The 20,307-nt window shown below is 49.2% G+C and overlaps 1 protein-coding gene across 1 annotated transcript in view; it reads right to left on the minus strand.

Annotated features, from left to right (window-relative positions):
* The window catches only part of LOC8034870 (calmodulin), a 130,101-nt gene that overhangs the window by 23,651 nt on the left and 86,143 nt on the right, over nt 1-20,307 (minus strand). Inside the window, exon 2 of the mRNA XM_042290808.1 lies at nt 4,595-4,628. Within this exon, the coding sequence (XP_042146742.1) occupies nt 4,595-4,628 (34 nt within the window). The remainder of the gene's footprint in view (nt 1-4,594; nt 4,629-20,307) is intronic.

A 20,307-nucleotide genomic window follows, 5' to 3' on the forward strand; every position in this document is an offset into this window, starting at 1 on the left:
AGTTGACGTCGCGGCACTACGCGTGGTGCAACATGAGGAAGTGCCACTTGACGTCGCGGCACTACGCGTGGTGCCGCATGACGAAGTGCCACTTGACGTCCCGGCACTACGCGTGGTGCCGCATGACAAAGTGCCACTTGACGTCGCGATGTTACGCGTGGTGCCGCATGACGAAGTGTCACTTGACGTTGCGGAGCTACGTGTGTGTCCGCATGACGAGGTGTCAGTTGACGTCGCGGCACTATGCGTGGTGCAACATGAGGAAGTGCCACTTGACGTCGCGGCACTACGCGTGGTGCCGCATGACGAACTGCCACTTGACGTCCGGGCACTACGCGTGGTGCCGCATGACAAGGTGCCACTTGACGTCGCGGCGCTACGCGTGGTGCAGCATGACGAAGTGTCACTTGAGGTCGCGGCACTGGTGCCGAATGACGAAGTGCCACTTGACGTCGCGGGGCTATACGCGTGGTGTGACATGACGAAGTGTCACTTGACGTCGCGGTGCTATGCATGGTGTCCGCATGACGAAGTGTCAGTTGACATCGCGGCACTACGCGTGGTGCCACATGAGGAAGTGCCACTTGACGTCGCGGCACTACGCGTGGTGCCGCATGACGAAGTGCCACTTGACGTCCCGGCACTACGTGTGGTGCCGCATGACAGTGCCACTTGACGTCGCGATGCTACGCGTGGTGCCGCATGACGAAGTGTCACTTGACGTTGCGGAGCTACGTGTGTGTCCGCATGACGAAGTGTTAGTTGACGTCGCGGCACTACGCGTGGTGCCACATGAGGAAGTGCCACTTGACGTCGCGGAACTACGCGTGGTGCCGCATGGCGAAGTGCCACTTGACGTCGCGACGCGTGGTGCCGCATAACGAAGTGCCACTTGACGTCCCGGCACTACGTGTGGTGCCGCATGACAGTGCCACTTGACGTCGCGATGCTACGCGTGGTGCCGCATGACGAAGTGTCACTTGATGTTGCGGAGCTACGTGTGTGTCCGCATGACGAAGTGTCAGTTGACGTCGCGGCACTACGCGTGGTGCAACATGAGGAAGTGCCACTTGACGTCGCGGCACTACGCGTGGAGCCGCATGACGAAGTGCCACTTGACGTCGCGATGTTACGCGTGGTGCCGCATGACGAAGTGTCACTTGACGTTGCGGAGCTACGTGTGTGTCCGCATGACGAGGTGTCAGTTGACGTCGCGGCACTATGCGTGGTGCAACACGAGGAAGTGCCACTTGACGTCGCAGCACTACGCGTGGTGCCGCATGACGAAGTGCCACTTGACGTCCCGGCACTACGTGTGGTGCCGCATGACAGTGCCACTTGACGTCGCGATGCTACGCGTGGTGCCGCATGACGAAGTGTCACTTGACGTTGCGGAGCTACGTGTGTGTCCGCATGACGAAGTGTCAGTTGACGTCGCGGCACTACGCGTGGTGCCACATGAGGAAGTGCCACTTGACGTCGCGGAACTACGCGTGGTGCCGCATGACGAAGTGCCACTTGACGTCCCGGCACTACGTGTGGTGCCGCATGACAGTGCCACTTGACGTCGCGATGCTACGCGTGGTGCCGCATGACGAAGTGTCACTTGATGTTGCGGAGCTACGTGTGTGTCCGCATGACGAAGTGTCAGTTGACGTCGCGGCACTACGCGTGGTGCAACATGAGAAGTGCCACTTGACGTCGCGGCACTACGCGTGGTGCCGCATGACGAAGTGCCACTTGACGTCGCGATGTTACGCGTGGTGCCGCATGACGAAGTGTCACTTGACGTTGCGGAGCTACGTGTGTGTCCGCATGACGAGGTGTCAGTTGACGTCGCGGCACTATGCGTGGTGCAACACGAGGAAGTGCCACTTGACGTCGCGGCACTACGCGTGGTGCCGCATGACGAAGTGCCACTTGACGTCCCGGCACTACGTGTGGTGCCGCATGACAGTGCCACTTGACGTCGCGATGCTACGCGTGGTGCCGCATGACGAAGTGTCACTTGACGTTGCGGAGCTACGTGTGTGTCCGCATGACGAAGTGTCAGTTGACGTCGCGGCACTACGCGTGGTGCCACATGAGGAAGTGCCACTTGACGTCGCGGAACTACGCGTGGTGCCGCATGACGAAGTGCCACTTGACGTCCCGGCACTACGTGTGGTGCCGCATGACAGTGCCACTTGACGTCGCGATGCTACGCGTGGTGCCGCATGACGAAGTGTCACTTGACGTTGCGGAGCTACGTGTGTGTCCGCATGACGAAGTGTCAGTTGACGTCGCGGCACTACGCGTGGTGCCACATGAGGAAGTGCCACTTGACGTCGCGGAACTACGCGTGGTGCCGCATGGCGAAGTGCCACTTGACGTCGCGACGCGTGGTGCCGCATAACGAAGTGCCACTTGACGTCCCGGGGCTATACGCGTGGTGTGACATGACGAAGTGTCACTTGACGTCGCGGTGCTATGCATGGTGTCCGCATGACGAAGAGTCACTTGATGTCACGTGATGTCATGATGTCAGTTGGCGTAACAGTGTCACGTGACGTGACGTCACAATTTTCCCACGATATTTAGCAGAAAAATATCTCCCCTAAATTCTAATATAAAATGGTGCGCGTAAAAAAAATTTAGTGCTATTGGCGACTGAAGCGAAATCGATGGCACTAGCGGTTAAACCAGAAATCTGTGGCAGCAGGTTCATTAGCTAGCCTTCTCGAGTCAATCAGATATTCACAGCGCCTGGCGGTCAAAACACGAAGCAGTGAATTAGGTTCAAAAACACGCGGGGAAAGTTGCCAATAAGCTTAGAAGGACTAAGCGATTTCATTTTTGCTGCGTGAGCCTGGAACGTAATTAAAAATGATCAGTTTATAGTCAACATTATACCAAGAGCAATCCAGTCTAAAGTCACTTGACACATCGAGGGGCTTTAATCTAGTCCTGTGAACAGCCTCCTCTACATGCGTGGGACGTAGTACCCTAGAATGGCGCTAACTCAGCGATTGGGCCCGAGCGCAATACCGGGCGCTCTTCGAAACAAGGATATGACACAAGGCCCAGCCGAATGCTGACACATCACTCGTGTCCAATCTGTGTTGGCGCTTGCTCTCACCGTGATGATGTCAACATTCTAAAACAGATGCTCGGATTATTTTATGGACTCTTTAAACATGCGCCAAATTGAGCCGCCATTGCCGACCTTCTTACCAAGATGCCGAGCCACTGAAGCGTGCATTGACGAGCCTCCAGAAAGGCCTATGCTGGGGGAGGAGGACATCGTAGCACCTAAAGTGGCAATAGGCTGTCCTGCTGTGGCAATGATGAAGTGAAGCGAACGGAATAAGAGGAAACAAAAACTGAAGGTTGGTTATGGCGGCACCCATGCACAGCTGCCTGAAAGCGTGTATTAGCGGCAAAATGTTTTGGTGGCGCCCTCATATGGTTCCCTCTCGTGACGTCATTACTATGCGAACAACAAGTTCCATGGTGTTTGTAATGAGCATGGTGGAAGCTTGAAATCATAGCGCTTTGAAGCCAACTCTGCCAACAGCGTCAAAATCGAAGATCTTACAGTCCACCTATTTCCGTCGATGAAACATCCTTTGCTGACGTCATAGTCAGCATTCGGCCAATTGTGCACGGCCGACCACAGCGACGCTTTTGATCGCGCAAGTCCCCGATGCTCCGCGTCAACTATTTTGTACTACATTGTCAAGGCTGCGAGAGCGCGTGGCACTGTCCTTTGCGCCTCATTTGCATGCGCTTGCGCAACTAGCTTTGACAGAGTTGGAGTACTGTGAAAGATAAGTTAGTTTTGACGACGTAGCACGCAGTAGTTGACGCCGAGTATACACGTTTGCGAGAAAGGCTCCTGCGCGCTGCCATTTTAAGCGATGCTGGCACCGCGTAAGGTATCCGCCTTACTGGGGTGCGTCCTGAGGGACACGTCATTTGCGTGCGCGATGACAAGATGGCGGCGTCTGGTGTATCGCCGACGGCCAGCGCTAGCGACACACTGGAGCTGGCTTCATAACGATCGCAGCCTCCGTTCCAGCACGTCGTTGAATCCAGAGCTGCCGCGAGCGCAGCCATCATTGATGTAAGGGCCATGCGGCTTCTGGCGGATTCTGATGAGCGCTTTGAGACTAGATATTTTTCAACCCTTTGAATTTCTAACAGGTTGAGCTTGTTTTTATTAAATTACTCGTGCACTTTCGCGGTCGAAAACAACACCTGTATGTTTTATACTTATTATTTTTAATTTCTTTCTGCGCTCAGTGTTGTATGCTTCAGCAAGAGACGCTTGGCAACATGGTACGACAAGCAGCGAACGTCCTGGCTGGAGAGCAGGTCTGCCTCAAAGTAACGTTGGTCTGCCTCACCTCGGCACGCGGTTCGAGGTTAAGTCTGGATCGCACTTGCAAATTATTGCAGCATCTGTGCATGGGCGGCGCCATAACAGACCTTCAGTTTTAGAGCGCAGCTCTTAGGCGCCCGACGCAGGAGGCTTCTGCACGGAATGCGGCTATAGCCAGCGTGCAAAAGGTTCCATGTCCGCGGCAACATGTCCGACGCTTCCCGTACGTACCTGCAATTTGCTCCTCGCTGAGCCCGTATTCCGTCTGAAAAGAGAAAGAGGTAGAACACAGAATCACACACCGAGTTTCCTGACTGTGCTTCGTGCATTACTCACAAACTGAAGTTGTACAATGGGCTAGCCAGCTGATATGAAACACAGCGACCCTTAGTTGAAAAAAAAAAAGTGTGACGTATTATCAACCTCTTAAGATTGATCGGGGCTCTTCTGTAATTTTGATGATTAACTATATCATTGCTATGTTGTATATACACTTACGTGACATATTTGTGTTGCCCAAGCATGCGTGCAACTTGCGATAAACTCCACCTACATCATGTTCCTCGACAAGGATCGGACTGGATCACTTTCCTTTTTAGAGTTACGGTTTTATTGCCCCACCGCCGTGAGCTCAAGTCTGCCAGGTTTTTACCGTGATTAGGGGCAGCCCAGCTACATCTATCCAAGGTTATTCGTCAATCCTTTCCTTATACCCAAGTTCATCCCTCCAAACTTAAAAAAAAACAAGATTTAAAAACAAGAAAAAAAACTTTAAAAAAACAAAAAAAACAAAAACACTGGAGCATGCAACTTATCAGGGGGCCGCAATGTGTTATACAGACAAACCGCGATTTTGTTTCGTTCCTTTTAATGCATTGTCACATCAGCATCCTCCAAGTCATTTGTCCTCCCGAATACAGCCACGCTCGAGCGCCATACCGCTCCGGGGGAGAGTTCTTCTCCTTAGCACAAGGATGCGCTGCGGCGAAGCGAGCTACGCAAAGTCGCGATGTCTACGTTACCGCAGGAGTAGCTTTTTCGTAGTGCACCGGAGAGTGGTGCGAGAAGCGCACCCAACGAAGCAGACTAACCCGCCCGAATAGACCACAGATAAAGAATATCGGGAAACGTCCGAATACACTTTCAAAATTTAGCACAAGCTTACCGTAACAATTCAGCAAATAGCGACGCTAGAACTATCGGTTTCTGTGCTGATGAAGATAAACTATACTGACTTCTGGCGCAATGTTAGCGGAAATTATTTACATTATTTTTTTGTGCAGTGTGTAGCTGGGTAAGCACCTAGTGGCAGTCTGGAGCAAATGGCGCAGCATTTATAGCACTTTATTTTTTAAAGAGCCGCAGAAAATTTTGTTTCAAAACCCAGGATTTCAGCTTGTATCTACGGGGGCAGAGTTGTCCACGGTGGGTTAGTGAGACTTGGATATAAATGGCAACGGAAAAATGTAGGGCACTGTTAGTGACGCTCGGTCCGTCGAAGTATCTCTTGAAACAAGCGGCGGGCAGTGCAGTGTGAAACAAGTCTGGGTTAATGGTTCCTTATTCCGGGAGAAGAGATATGAACGATTCCTTGGTTGCAGCCATAGCGACATCACGAGACGTTCCGCGATGGAGTATAAAGACGCACATACAATAACATATGTTAGGAGTTTTCTTTTTTTCGGTGTTCGTGAGGGGTCATATGCATCGTTTGCCGTACCAGAGTTGCCAGAGTTGCTTGTAGTATGGTGCCCGGAACGCGTCCCTGACTATTGCGTGTACAGCGTCCAAAAAAGTGGTCCCTCGATTTTCGCCTTGTCACGTCATACAAGTGTCACGCTGTTGCCGGTCGCGATTCTGGCGGCGTCCCAGCAGCGGTTCTCGATGTGGCAGGCGCCTGTTCTGCTGCAGGTCGCTCTCCAGTGTGGCGGTCCACGCAAGTTTCGGCAGACAGAAGTTGGGACGCCGCGACGACAGCAGCATCTCACGTTCGCTCGTGCTTCTCGCCAGCATTTCTATGACCAACCGCCAGGATCGCGACATCCGACAGCGTGACACCTGGGTTTTTATGATGTCATTCGTGGCCACTTTGGGACCACGATGTACGGGCGGGATAGGACGCTAAACACACCAGTCGGAAGCGCTGCTCCAGACAGCACATGTCGCAGCAGTAGCTCATCAGGCCAGCGTCCCCATCTGGCATATGCCACATATCTGAGAACACATGGTTGTTCTCAAATAGTGACGATAATCTCGGGGCTTTTTTTTTTTTTTTTTTTTTAGCACGCATGACGAGAAGGCAAAATGACTTCCGCGAACGTCTCAATATTTTGTAGAGCAGCAGAAACAAGTGCTCTACTGCCGACATTTTGTGGCAGTTGTTGTTATGTTATACCACGTAAAGACGTTTCTGCCAAACGCATAAAGCCATCATTAGAATACGGGGCTCAAACGGTTTGGGTCCCCCCATCAAAGCGTTGTCCCCCTGTTTCCAAAACTTTCGCGCTCGAATATTCGCGCAGCCAAACAAAATACTTGCTGGGCACCCGTGCCGCAGGTTTTCGCGTTGACGTTCAGTTTCGCATCGGACGAAGAAGACAGACAGCGAAGGCAAGGACGCGGGTGACTTATTGACGCCTGACTCATTGGATCGACGCCAGGGCTTCCTGAAGGCGGACCGGGAAAATATGCTCGCTCCTTCTCCAGCTTCCCTCTCGCTCTCCTTGATATCTTAAGGAAGAGGAGGAGAAGGGCGAACTTTGACGTCAGTATGTCACAATTCTCGGCTTGTTTGTTTACACGCCGGCCGAGAGGCTTCAATGGCGCTGGGCGTGTCGACTCGTCTCTCCGGAAGCTACGAGCCTGATCGCTTCTAAAGTCACTTTGAAAAGGACCGTGAAAATTATTGTTTTAACTTCAGTTACCGTAAGTGTTATTTGGAACGAAGCCTCGAAATGATTTAGGCACAACATATGCGATTAACGCGGGTTAACCGTCAACCAAGTTAGAGTTATTGACGAAGTGAAAACAGCAGGAAGGAGCTTCGGTAGTTTCGCCTTCGGTGCGAACTTATTCCTGCTTTCAAGAACACTTCGAGAACGAGGCTGAAAATGCGATGAAGACCTAATATAAAAGCCTGTGGTGCGGCATCGAGCACGGTGAAGCGTAATGCAAGCGTCCACGCGGCGCAGAATCGTTTTTTTTTTTTTTAGGTCTACTCTAAAAAAAGCCCGTGCGTCTACTTTCCCGCACAACACTTGGAGAACCAATCACCGCAACTTACGAAGGCAGCTCAGCGGATGATGCCGAAACATATATTTAGACCAAAAAACGCAGCCTGATTTGTGACATTAAGCAATGCAAGCGTGACGTTTTGAATTGCTTAGGGCCGGTTGCACCAACGTCGCTTAGCGCAAAGCGGAGCTTAGCCGAGAACTTAAGCTTAGTTTCGGCTTCGTTCGGTTGCACCAAACTCGCTTATCGCTAAACTTAGCACTAAACTACGCTTAACTTAAGCGCTCAACATTGGGCGCTTTGTTTTTGGTTGTTTCTTAATCCTGGATTAAAAAGATGGCGGCTGGTTTGTCGCGGTCGACGCGGTGGACGAAATTGGTTGTGCAAAGTGTTTTAGGCTACATCAGCGTGAAAGTTTCGACAAAATGACTTTCGATTGTGACAAGGATGCAAAATATTGTCGCGTGAAGTGTTGATCGACCCCTGTTTTCAAGTTGGCTCTCCACTTTCAGGGCGTGTTAGCCCTAACCGAGAAACGTACGGAGCTGTGGGGCTCACGTCTGTATTCCCGTTGGTTCTTCTGTCAACGAGCTTATTCGTATGTACTTACTGATTTTCGCATAGCTGTAACGTATTGCTATTTACCACCTTGTTTATCTACACTTGCAGCGCGTATCCTTCAATCTGATCAGCGCGTTGAATAGTGGCAGTACATGATCTCGGCGATCAGCTGATTGTCGACACCTCTGCCGTTTGCATTAGATTGCGGCGCTTTTAAGTAATAAAACAGCGAGAATTCAATTTCTTTCGTTTTCTGAGTTTTGAGACAATCTTCAGTGAATTTTCCTTATCTCGCGAGTAGAATCTTGGCTTCAGAAAACTGTATCGTTCCATAACTGTAACTTTTTTGGTGATCGCATTTTTTTTATATACTTTGCTTTATATCTTTCATTCGTTTCCCGAGAACGAGATACTGTTGTTTCCGAGTTGTGCTCTGTGATGGTGTTTTCCCTTTACTTTTGTCGTTTGTTGTCATTGTGACGATGGTTCAGACTATATACCGGAACACGTTTTCAATAAAATTCAGTTGAAAGTTGCGCCTTGTTGTGTCCTCCGTAACTTTTTTGGTGATCGCGATTTTTTAGGAATATTTTGCTTTATATCTTTCATTCGTGGCGACGACAAATCGTAACGACTACTATGTTAGATTCGTGCATTGCTGTATCGGGGCAGGCTGGGGCAGGTGATGCGAAGAGACGACCGTTCTTATCGGCACGATGTGATATACTAGTGGGAGTTTTTTTTTTTTTTTTTTTTTTTTCTGAACTTGACAGTGTGAAACTGAAGTCCGTTTGAGGCTGTAGCGGATGTTCAACGACGGTGCAGTGCAGTTCTGTCACCTTGCTGATAGCAACGAGTACCGTCGATCCAAGGTCTCGTGACCTGACCTCTCGACGACTTCTATTCGACGATTTCCGGGCATTTTCGCAGCTGCCGTGGCGAGTTCGTCACTGTTTTGAACTTCATCGGTCTCAGGCTTGACTTGGTTTTAGTAGTCATCTTACCTGCCTACTTATATCCATGGTGTTTTGTCTTCAGCGATGTAGCGAGTAGTGTCCTTCTCGCGTTCGGTGAGATTTGGGGCCCCCGATGGCTCCTTCGCCTCAAAATGTGAGCACGAAAACTACTACCACTGTCAAAATATCCTGTTATCAACCGATATTAAACACACAATCACTGATGTAAAGAGCATTCGTGTTTATTTGAAGCTTTGACTTCTGTTACTGAAAGTTAAACGAAAAAATGATTGAATTTGGAGACCTTTAATTTGTTACTCACCGAAGAAATACAGCGAAAAGCAGACGCCGACGACAACTACTACGGCAGTTGTTTTTTTTGTTTTTTTTTGTTTTTTTTTTTGTTTTTTTTTGTTTTTTTACATCACGTGATTCCTCTCCGCCAATCGTATTCGTCGCTCTGAGCGTTCCCTAGTTTGCTCTGTTTGTCCCTAGATTCCCTACGCAAATCCAGCGTTTAGCTAGGGGCGCGTCTGTAAAGCCGGCTTAACGTTGGTGCAACCGGAATTTAAACCCGTGCTTACCTAAGCTCGGTTTAGGGCGCTAAGCCGGCTTAGGAAAGTGCCGCTTTGGGTTAAGGTAAGCGGCGTTGGTGCAACCGGCCCTTAATGTCACAAATCAGGGTGCGTTTTTTTTTTTTTTTTTTTAAACACATGTTTCGGTATTGTCATTTGCTGAGCTGCCTCCGTAAGTTACGGCGATTGGCTCTCCGAGCGTTGTGCGGGAAAGCAGACGCACAAGCTTTTTTTAGAGTGTAAACATACAATTTCAGCCCCGTCGTTCGGCCTCGCCTGCGACGATTGGCTCTCCCAGGCGCGAAATGCTGAGTCACTGGGCTCTTTACGCACGCGCCGCGTTTCGTATTTCGTGCAAGAGAGGTACTAGGGGGGGGGGGGGGGGGGGGGGGAGAACGCCTTCGACGGCCCAGTAGACAAAGGTGATAGCGCCCAAAAGGCGATTATTGTAAATTTCGTAGAGAGAGTACGCCATGGGGTGCTTCAAGCCGGAGTCCAGACTCTGTGAGTGGTCGGGCGGTTGGCGGATCAGACTCTTCCCGAAGGCCGAGCTATAGAGGCGGCGTCGACGCCCCGGCGGCGCCTCGCTAATGGATATGTTCACCGCGGGACCGTCTCCGGCGGAGGGGCGTGCTTGCCCACTGTAGCTGACCGCCTGCGGTGCTGAGGAATCATCGCTAATGACGCCAGTCCCATCGAAACTGTCTGAACAACGACCGAAAAGAAAAAAAAAAAAGCCTTTAATGACTGTTTTTTGGTTTGGACCCTACCCTGGGCGCTCGTCACGAGAGTGTTTCGCCCGAGGCACTGTTTGCGCCAGGGACGACACTATAATACAGTTACGCAGTCTTAAGCCGCGTTAACACTCAGAATGTCGTACAAAAGATAGTCTACAAACACTGTCTAAGAAGTGTGTGTGTGCGCTAAGTTTTCTCGCGCGATAGTTTTTCGTTACATTACTCGTATACAAAATGTGTCTGCACTCGCGTTCGAAGCGTTTACATATGCGTGAAACAAACGTGCTCCAAACACGCTCGTGGCGGGTTCGTACAGCTAATTGCGTCATTGTGTGTTCTGCATAATGCACGAACAGGGTGTCTGGAGACTTGAACTGGGACGCTTTGCGTTGCGGAGCTCGCGTTGTCGCGCGTCGCACCGCGCCGTTGCACCGCTCATACGGATCGTATACAAATGACGCGGTGTTGGCTGCGAACACCATAAGATTAATTATGCGCGGACACGATCCTCAGCGCATAGCACGTTTGCTTCACGCGTATGTACGTTTCCAACATCCCTGCAGACAGTTCTTGTACGACCAATGTCATACAGGCGCCTCAACCTGCCTCTGCACACTGTTTTTTTTTTTGTTGTTGTTTTTTTTTGGGGGGGGGGGGGGGGGGTGGGGGTTTGGACACTACATGCCATTTTCCCTGATCAGAAAAAAAAAAAAAAGAAACTTGGAGGACGCTTAAGCTTCGCCATTAAGAGTGGAACGCGACCGACAGCGTTATCGGGCCTCGTTCGCATCGCCTTCTCGTTCGCCGACGGGTCATGGGTTCGAATCCCGCCTAAAATTGTTCAAATTTTTCTTTAAGGCAAATGAATTACTTTATAGAGTGAAATCCTTTGACACATACGGCGATCTTTAATTCGCATTACATGTAATGTTTTTAACCACCTTCATGCCTCGCGTGACGTCACGTTTCACGTGATGTTGTGGGTTGTTTGAAATTCCTGCGAAAGGTCATGTGGCTGCGACGTCATGACCCTTCCGACCAATCATGATTTTCGCGCCATGCCACCGACGCAGGCTTTTCCGCGACGCCACCAATTTTCTGCCACACAAACTTCCTAAAGCTTTCGTGTCAAAAAAAAAAAAAGGAAGTATGTAGCCTTCTTGTAGTGCATGGAGGATCAGCTCCAGCTGTTTCAAGAGCAAAGAGCTTCAAGGCGATAGGGGATAAAGACTGCCACCCCGCACATGGTGGAGTTCATGTAAGACTGCACTTGGGTAATATAGCCTCCTATATACTGGCAAAGCCTGGCAGATCGCCACGAGAATCGGCCGCCGAAATGGAAAAGGTGGAGCGCCAGACAACGAATGCGAGGAGAGCCTTGTGACTATCGTTCCGCTGCGGTGAGACTCCAAAACACACTGCTCCCGAGTGAACAAGTACGTTTCATGGTGCTCGCCGCTGCAAAGGCTGAGCGCTGACGTCCAGGTTCTCCGAGAAACGGCTCTTTGATGCTCTCTGCTACCAGATCGTCGCGCTCCAAATCTACGACCGGGCACTCTATGGCTCCGTCGTCGAACTGCCAGGCTTTGTGAGTAAGGAGGAGGCTATGGGAATATATGCGTATAGACGTTGTGAACCTCCTATAGCGTCCCATCAAGATGACGTTAATAAAACTTTTTTATGGCCTCCGGCAGCTGAAGAAACGTGCAGAACATGGCGAGTTCCAATCATCCTATTACCGCAGCCGATACGAACGCCAAAGAACGAATCGTGCGTTTCTTATTAAGCTGTCAGTCATTACACGTAATTACGGGCACCCGACGAGCGGCGCGGCAAGTTGATGCTTGCTGCCATTTATACCCGACTCGTTCGCTTTGAGTCGTGCCTCCTGCGATAATTTCAAAAAATTTACGCGATGCTTTTTTTCCGACGGAGAGTTGCAACGCGGTTGCACACAACAGGTTAGTGCACACGAGCTGTGAGATGGAGTTGAACCGTTGCAGCGTGCCTCCGTCATCAACCATAAAGCACGCCGCAATATTTCGAGGGGAGAGAAACCAAACATCAACCGCTTTTGTGTATATAAAGTAAAAAAAAAAAAAGATGATCAATTAAGGTTTTTTTGTTTATCTGTCATACGTACGCGTAAATATGCTTGTGTCGCACTTCAGACAATGGTCAGCTCATGAAACTTAAACTCGAGATGACTATAGTCGGTCGCAGGATAGGAACGAAGTAGGAGCTCCGCCTCCAGAATGCGCTCGTTACCATCCGTTGTTGTTTTGGCTGCCAGGGAACCGAAGTCTCATCGAAGGTTGGAAACTCGCACTGGAGGCGACGCGGTTACTTCATACTTAACGTTACTTGCATTGCCTTTAGTATGACAGTAAAACAAATAGCCACTACCACATCGACAAAATATTTGCTAGGTAATGGGATTTTTCTGCTTTTTCCTGGTGGTGCAGTCTGCAGTGAGCGAATGTCGGAGGCTCTCGAATGGAGTTCCGTGTGACGCGCGATCCTGCGCGACTGGATCGCGAGGCGGTCGGTTCCTGGCAGTGGGCCACGGGAACATTCCGGGGCATTCCAGGGCTACGCGAGGGTCCGAGGAATGCTTCGCCCGTCGCCGCACATGTTCCAGCCGAGGCTCAGGGTCACGGCGCCCGAGGAAGTAGCACAGTTTCCGGAAAGCTTTCGGACGGGGCCAAAATAAAAATTCCCCATCCCGTTAAAACATTTTTTTTCTTTCTTTTTTCTACATTTTAAAATAAAAAAAATAAAAAAACACGTGTAAAGAATGGATAAGCACAGTACGTCGTGCTGATATTCTTGGGCGAGTTGGCCTTGAATTTGAGAATACATCGTAGCGCTCCAAGACAGGGAGAGAAGGGCGAGATCACTGCACCGTGGTGTCCAGTCCTCCTTTTCGCGTTGGCCATGGAGCGCTAGCAGATGTATTCTCAAAAAATGAGTTCAATCCAGCGAATTACGTTAGGAAATTTCTTCTGCATAGTTAAGCTCAGAAATACCTGGATGGTTCGATGCGCCGTAACGTACGCATACACACTGGGGGACACTGTTAGCGCGAACGCGACTTCGGCGCTTTTTCGCGTTCTACTCCGAAAGGGTTTTGGCGGGCATTACATTTTACCGCTTACATCAGAAAGCAAGAACAAAACAGCTGAGATTATGTACCAATGCCGGAAGATGCTAATATTTCCACGCGCGTCGGCGAGGGACGCGTGCGTGGCCCAGTGGTTACCGCGCTTGACTTTCGTGCGGAAGCCCAGGGTTCGATTCCTGGGAGCGGCGTGTCTTTTATTTATCCTTTCAATATATATCTCTGGTAAATTCAAAAACCTCGTTGATTGTTTGAGTTCCGAATGTTCTACACGTCGAACATTCTACGCCGACTGTTCCAGAAGCCCATGCGTGTACATAAAGGGCTCCGCGTGGCGAGCCGCAGTCAGTCTCGCCCCAGCGTTCGATCATGCTGTTACGCCGTCTTCGACGCCCGCGACGCTCCATTGTTATCTTCTGTTCCCTTTTTGTTTTGCGCACAAGTTTGCCTGTTTAAGTTTTCGTCGCCTCATCAATTGTCATTCGTGGCAATATTTTTTGTTATATCGTAAACATGGTGACACCTTATATGTTTGCTGTTCCAGGCTATGGACAGCTGCGCGTCTTCTATTCCTTTACAATTCTATGGCTAACATAGAGGGTACCGTCGCGCACGATATAAAGGAGTCCAAGCTGGCGCGTGGCTTACAAGGCCTGCCGCGCTCAGTAGAAAGCTCAACCATTAGAGATATAAAGGTGTTCTGAGGCTGTGCTTAAAGTCCGGGTGGAAGGCGGGGGGGGGGGGGGGGGGTGTCTCAGGGGGGGTGAGTTTGAAAGGGTGTCTGAAACCCCCGCCATAGCTCTGGCGTTGGTGAAAACACATTCATCAGTTCTCCATCTTGTAATCAGAAATGTTATGATTTCTGATTCAAGTTTTGTTGAGTAGCGATCTCAGGAGAAAAAAAAACAGCTATGTTGTGTGTAGCTATGTAGATTTGGTGTGGAACCAAATGGCGAATGTTTCGGGAATACTATTAATTCTTGATGACACAAATAATCTAAATTCACGTTGTTGGTCGGATTTATTTTCTGAGAAACATGCCGGGTTACGCATATGTTTTAATCAAGTTCGTTTTATGCGCACCTAATATGATTCCCCCCTTTACCTCTTCCCTTTGCCACAGTATGTAAAGACTCCCCGCATCTTACGGGCGACTTTCAGCACTGCCCTGAGGAGGTTTCTGAGATCGCCAACGTATGGGGATAACTCACTAGGCTGGCTCAAAGCGTACTAAGATGCCTAAATCATGACGATAGGCGGCCGCGGGTTCCCTATTAAAAAAGCGATCACAGATCGCAACACACCGAGGTCATCCCCGGAGAAGGGAAGAGGACGTTCCGAAAGCAGGACCACTGTCAGCCAATAGCAAGCGAAGTATTCTCACGCCTCCGACCGGTGGGATCGCGCAGGGATATCTGGAATGCACGCGGCTCGTTGCCCAAACAGCCCGAACTACGGTTCAACCCAGCGAGCGAGCGCGCGCTCGAGAGCAGGCGACCGGACCACATCACTTCTGCAAAAGACAAAAACATCAGAAAAAAAGGATGCTGTTGCGTGGCCGAATTCACCAGATCGGCACGATGACCGATCAGTTTCTGGGTGTTTAATAATAAGTTCGCGGGATCAATGACAACGAGCAGCTTTTGATTTTATTTCACCGAACACTACTATACTATCGGTGTTGACTCGGCAATCGTTGGCTGACTAAGTGGGGAGTAACGACAGAAGTCGAACAGCCGCTGAAATGCCGCTCTTTCACACAACAGCCTCGGTGATAACTCAGCTTTCTTCCGTTAGATGGCACTGGAGGTTTTCTGAGCCACGGGGTCGCCTGGACTTTTTTATATCGTCCGCGACCGGATATTCAATGCGGCAATTGGGCTCAAAAGGTGACTAAGACCGGCGCGCTTGATGGAAACAGTATATCAATATTAGGGGCATGTAACTAAACGATTAACCTACTGACTGACTAATACAGATAAATAAGTCGACGATGGGCCTTCCTCCGGGCTTGTCACGAACAGCAGCACATATCGCTGTCAAACTCGGCATTAATAATGCGATCTCTGAAGAGACTTTAGCTCCTCCAGGAAACACCGTTTTCAGAGTACCCAACCGGGGAGGTGTGTAAAAATGTTCCATATGGTAATTTGTTTTTTCGAGTCTCAATATGCTCAAAAAAGAAACAAAGACCACACAGCGCCAACCAACAAAAAAAAACAAGCATTATACGGGAAGCATAGTCATTTATTTATCAGCGTTGTTCCATATTTGAATGTAATAACAATATCAAGATAAATAACACTTATTTCGTGCTTCCAATTAATCAAACAGCACTTACTTCTAAAAGCTTGGCGTGTATAGAATGTTGTGTACATTTTTTTTTTGTCTGCTTCCGCCACCAGCGGTTCATTTTAGTGTACGCCAAACAAAATCATTAAATAGAACGAAATGGCGTAACGAAAAAACAAAAATACTGTTCTTACATCACGAAAACGATTGCTTTCGCAATGCTTCAGCAATCCTATCGCCCTTCACATAAGATTAAATCGACCGATCGATTAATCGAAGAAAGACGAACGAATCTTGGATTTCTTTATCGGCATACGGCCCGAATCAATATTATTTCGCGAAACGAACTCGACATGAGTTTAATATTTTATTTGGACGCTTCTTCGGTATAGCGATGCATTGATCACTCTACATACACTCGTAAGCATAGCCGCGGAAACGTGCAGCGTAAACTCGCACTCAACCAAATGAGCCAAAAAGTTCGTTTGTATACACCAACTCAACTCTCCTACGTCACGCCGCGGTGGTGGCGCGCCGGACGCACTTCCGGTCTCGGGCGGTGGGCAGAAGTCGCCGTGCCAGACATGCATTCCTGTGTTCCTTTGGAAGAAACGAGACAAAAAACCTGCCTTCTCGTCAAAATGCTGCGATGGGGGCTTTACCAAGAGAGTCTGGGAAGGTTTGAAGATCAGTTTTCATGTGTTTTTGCACCCTCCGTTCGTCCGAGAACGTGGATAGCAGCCGTGAAAAGGGCAAACCTGACGCTGTCGAACTACGATTACGTGTGCGGGCCACAATTTGTAGTCGCCAGATGTATTTGCTTTGTTCCAACATGACCGAGAGAAAACCCCCAAGTTGTCCGGACCACCCATGGATTCAGTGCGTCTTCAAATTCACACGGCCGCCTGATCGTTCGAACTTTCGTCTGCTCTTTCAAAGTTGTCTGCTTTTTGTCGTCTGCTCGTTCAAACAAAAGCGGCCCGTAGACCAAAGTTTGACCCGGTGATTGCAATAAGAAGTCATTGCAGGCCTCAAAAGACTTAAGTAGGCTCGGTGTAAACAGTAGATACATGTTAATTATTGGTACCGGTGGCCATCACCTACTTGTTACGCTTTGTCTGTTCCCGCTTCCGATTTTCAGTATCGATGTCGATCATCGCCGCTACCTTTTACACTTTTGCAGCACGAGCGACGTCGCGACCGAAAATAGCTACAAGAATCTCATCATGGTTTTGGCGTCCATTCTGCAGCGTTCATGCGAATGAATCGCCGCACGTCAAATTACTTACGGAAAGTTTAGCGGCGTAACGAACCTCGATAATTTCGCTCAGGCGATTGAAGTGGTAAGACATTGCGATGAGGACGTAGAATCGACAACTCCAACGCGAAAAGAGTATGCAGACTCACACAGGACGCCGACAACGTGACATTCGAATGGTTTGTTGACGCGGGACGCGGTGCTTCTTGTCCGTACTCCATTGCGCGTGGGTTCGAACTGTCGTCTGCTCTTTCAAACTTGGCTGCTTTTTGTCGTCAGCTCGTTCAAACGACAGCGGCCCGTAAACCAAACGTTGACCCGGTAATTGCGATAAGAACTAAGTGCAGGCCTCAAAACACTTTTGAAGGTTGGTTGGGGTAAGTCGGCTAAGGTGTAAACAGATACAAGAAGTAGTTGATCATTGCTACCAGTGGCCATCACCGACTTGTAATGCCCGATTCTACTTGCGGTTTTCAGTATCGATGTCCACCACCTCGGCTACGGTCCACGCTTTTGCAGTCCGAGCGACGTCGCGACTGAAAATAGCGAGCAGAATCTCATCGTGGGAGTCAGGCTTTAGCGCCCATTCTGCGGCGTCCACGTGAAATGAATCGCCGCACGTCACATTATTCACGCAAAGTTTTGCCTCGATAGTTTTGCTGAAGCCGCTCAAGTAGTCAGACATTGTTAGGAGGACGTAGAATCAACAATTCCAACGCGAAAAAGAACACGGGGACTCCCACCGACGCCGACAACAACGCAATTCAATGGTTTGTTTATGGGCGACGGCGGGCTTCTTGCCCACCATCCACCGCGCATGCGCGGCGCCGGTGGCGTCCGCTAGGGGCGCTCCGGCTTGTTTGTAAACATGAGTTGGTGTATAGAGTCTCAGCGAAATCACTGCCACATATAGCGCGCGATGCTTCTACTGCGCAAGCGCGTCGCCAACCTTGTCGGCAGAGTTACGGGTCCTGTCACATGGGTCGTCCATAATGCTGCAGTCCGCAGAGATCTTCGAAGCACACAAATGAATGAAGCAAACACGATTCGGACATACCCGAGGCGTGTCCGCACATCGTTTTGTCATTAGAGAGTTGTAGGGAACCGTTGTAGGGGGTTTCCTAGAGCTCCCTATGAGGGAGTTTTAGGGAACCGTGTTTGCACACCCGATACTGTACGGTGGGCTTTCCGGTACAAACTGCGCATGCGCTAACGCAGAAGTCTCCCACACGCGCAGTTCGTACCGTACTGTATCGTACCATATTGGATGATGAAAAACGGTTCCCTAAAAATCCCTATTATACGCGAAGTGAACACCGTGTGTCTCGTGTGTGATGTACGAGACTGAGACTGACTTCGCTCGTGCTTGTGCTCTGCTACATAATTTTCCTTTGTTTTGAAAATGTAATTCGAGTGCGCAAAACCACGCAAAAAAAAAAAAAAAAAAACTTTTAACATCTGGAAAAAAATAAAAAAAATAAAAGAAAACTACTCTTTGTAGTTTTCCTTATTTTTGACGTATTTTCGTAAGCTCTACACTTAAAACACAAACTTCCTACTCCATCCAACAAATGAAATGTACTTCAACATTTGCCGACAACCGCTTTTATGGTTCAGTAAAAAAACAGGCCGCAATCGCACAATTATAGCTTAACTGTGGGGTGTTTGTGAGAAATCCAAACCCGGCTTTTCGCACCGCAAAAATAAACTAGACATCGCGGAGAGCTCAAATCCCGTTAGAACGTAGCCCCAGCCGTTCGCCGCCATTTTTCCATTAAAATTTTCAGGAAATCGCTTATAGCTTTTAAATAAGAGAACGGCTGGTGCCCAGAAACTTTGGCATTCTGCTCGAACGGCTGGGGCTACGTTTTGACGGAGTTCGAGCTCCCTGCAAAGTCTAATTTAATTTTGCGCTGCGAAAAGCAGGGTTCGGATTTCTCACCAACAACCGGTATAATTAGTCGAGTCAGTGACGTGAAGTCACATAACCAGCAATAATTTTTAATTTTTTTAAACCAAACTTTATTAAACCACAGTTGTTGGTCAACGGTGTCTTCGCCCAGTTCTTACCTTCTTGTTATGCCTAAATTGTTCGGCCGTTCGCATTAACAATACCACCATTAACGATTACCTAAATTAGGAAGGTCTCTAAAAGTTCCGAGTACTTCTCCATCTTCCACCGAACTTAGCAGAGATACAGGGATAGAACCTTCAGCGCATTCCTCTCTAGGCATAACATACAAGATTATCACAAACTTCACAAACTAATTTCAAAGCGCACGCGTTACTAAGTCTTAGATTAAATGTTCTGCAATCAAAAAAATTAAAAAAAGTGGGTTTTTGAGCGTTCCAACATTAATATATTAGGACCAATTGGTCGTTGAAGGTTGTTGGGCATATCTTATCACCCACCAGTGCATTTTGGACGCGCGAAGTCCAGGGTATTGACGCGACATTAACCACTCGTTGAATCTGCCGTCCCGTTGGCTCTTCAAAACCGACGGTTCTTCCATGAACAGATAGACTCGCTCGAAACGTCATCTCTCGTCTCGTTGTGCGTTCAGTCTTGACTGATATTTCTATCCCGATTACATATTCTATCTCGTTGGATGTTCACGCTCGATAGATATTGCTCTCACAGAATCTCTAGTCTCACTGGACATTCAGGCATGCTCTTCACGTGGACTATTGAATGTTCCGACTATAGTTGGTGACAGGCTAGGGTGCAGAACAAGCTACTCTCGTCAAGCCCTCAACTCTTTCCACTTCAGCAGAGCCAACGCCGTAGAGGATGCGAGTCTCTCTCACCTCCTTCCCAGCGTTCGCTCTGCTAAGGTGGAAAGAGTGAAATGCTTTGTGGGAGGAGCCTAGGCCCCAAGAACACAGCGACGTGTAAAATGAAAACCGCATCTCCACGTGGTGAATGATGTTGATCGGGGCGAAGGTGCTTGTCTGCGTAGACGCTGAGCCGCAGCTTACCGAGCCTTTCGTTCGTTTTCATCCATGTCACGCTTCGGTCAAACGCTCAAATGCGTATATAACCACGTTCCATACCACACATTCTCTTTCTGACATGGATGAAAACGAACGAAAGGCTCGGCATGCTGCAGCTCACCGTCTACACAGACAAGCACCACCAGAGCTTCGCCCCAATCAACATAATTCACCACGTAGAGATGCGTTTTTTTTTTTTTTTGCCCTACACGAGCA

Source organism: Ixodes scapularis, unplaced genomic scaffold (genome assembly GCF_016920785.2).
Source record: "Ixodes scapularis isolate PalLabHiFi unplaced genomic scaffold, ASM1692078v2 PGA_scaffold1__304_contigs__length_218370807, whole genome shotgun sequence".
NCBI classification, from domain to species: Eukaryota; Metazoa; Arthropoda; class Arachnida; order Ixodida; family Ixodidae; genus Ixodes; species Ixodes scapularis.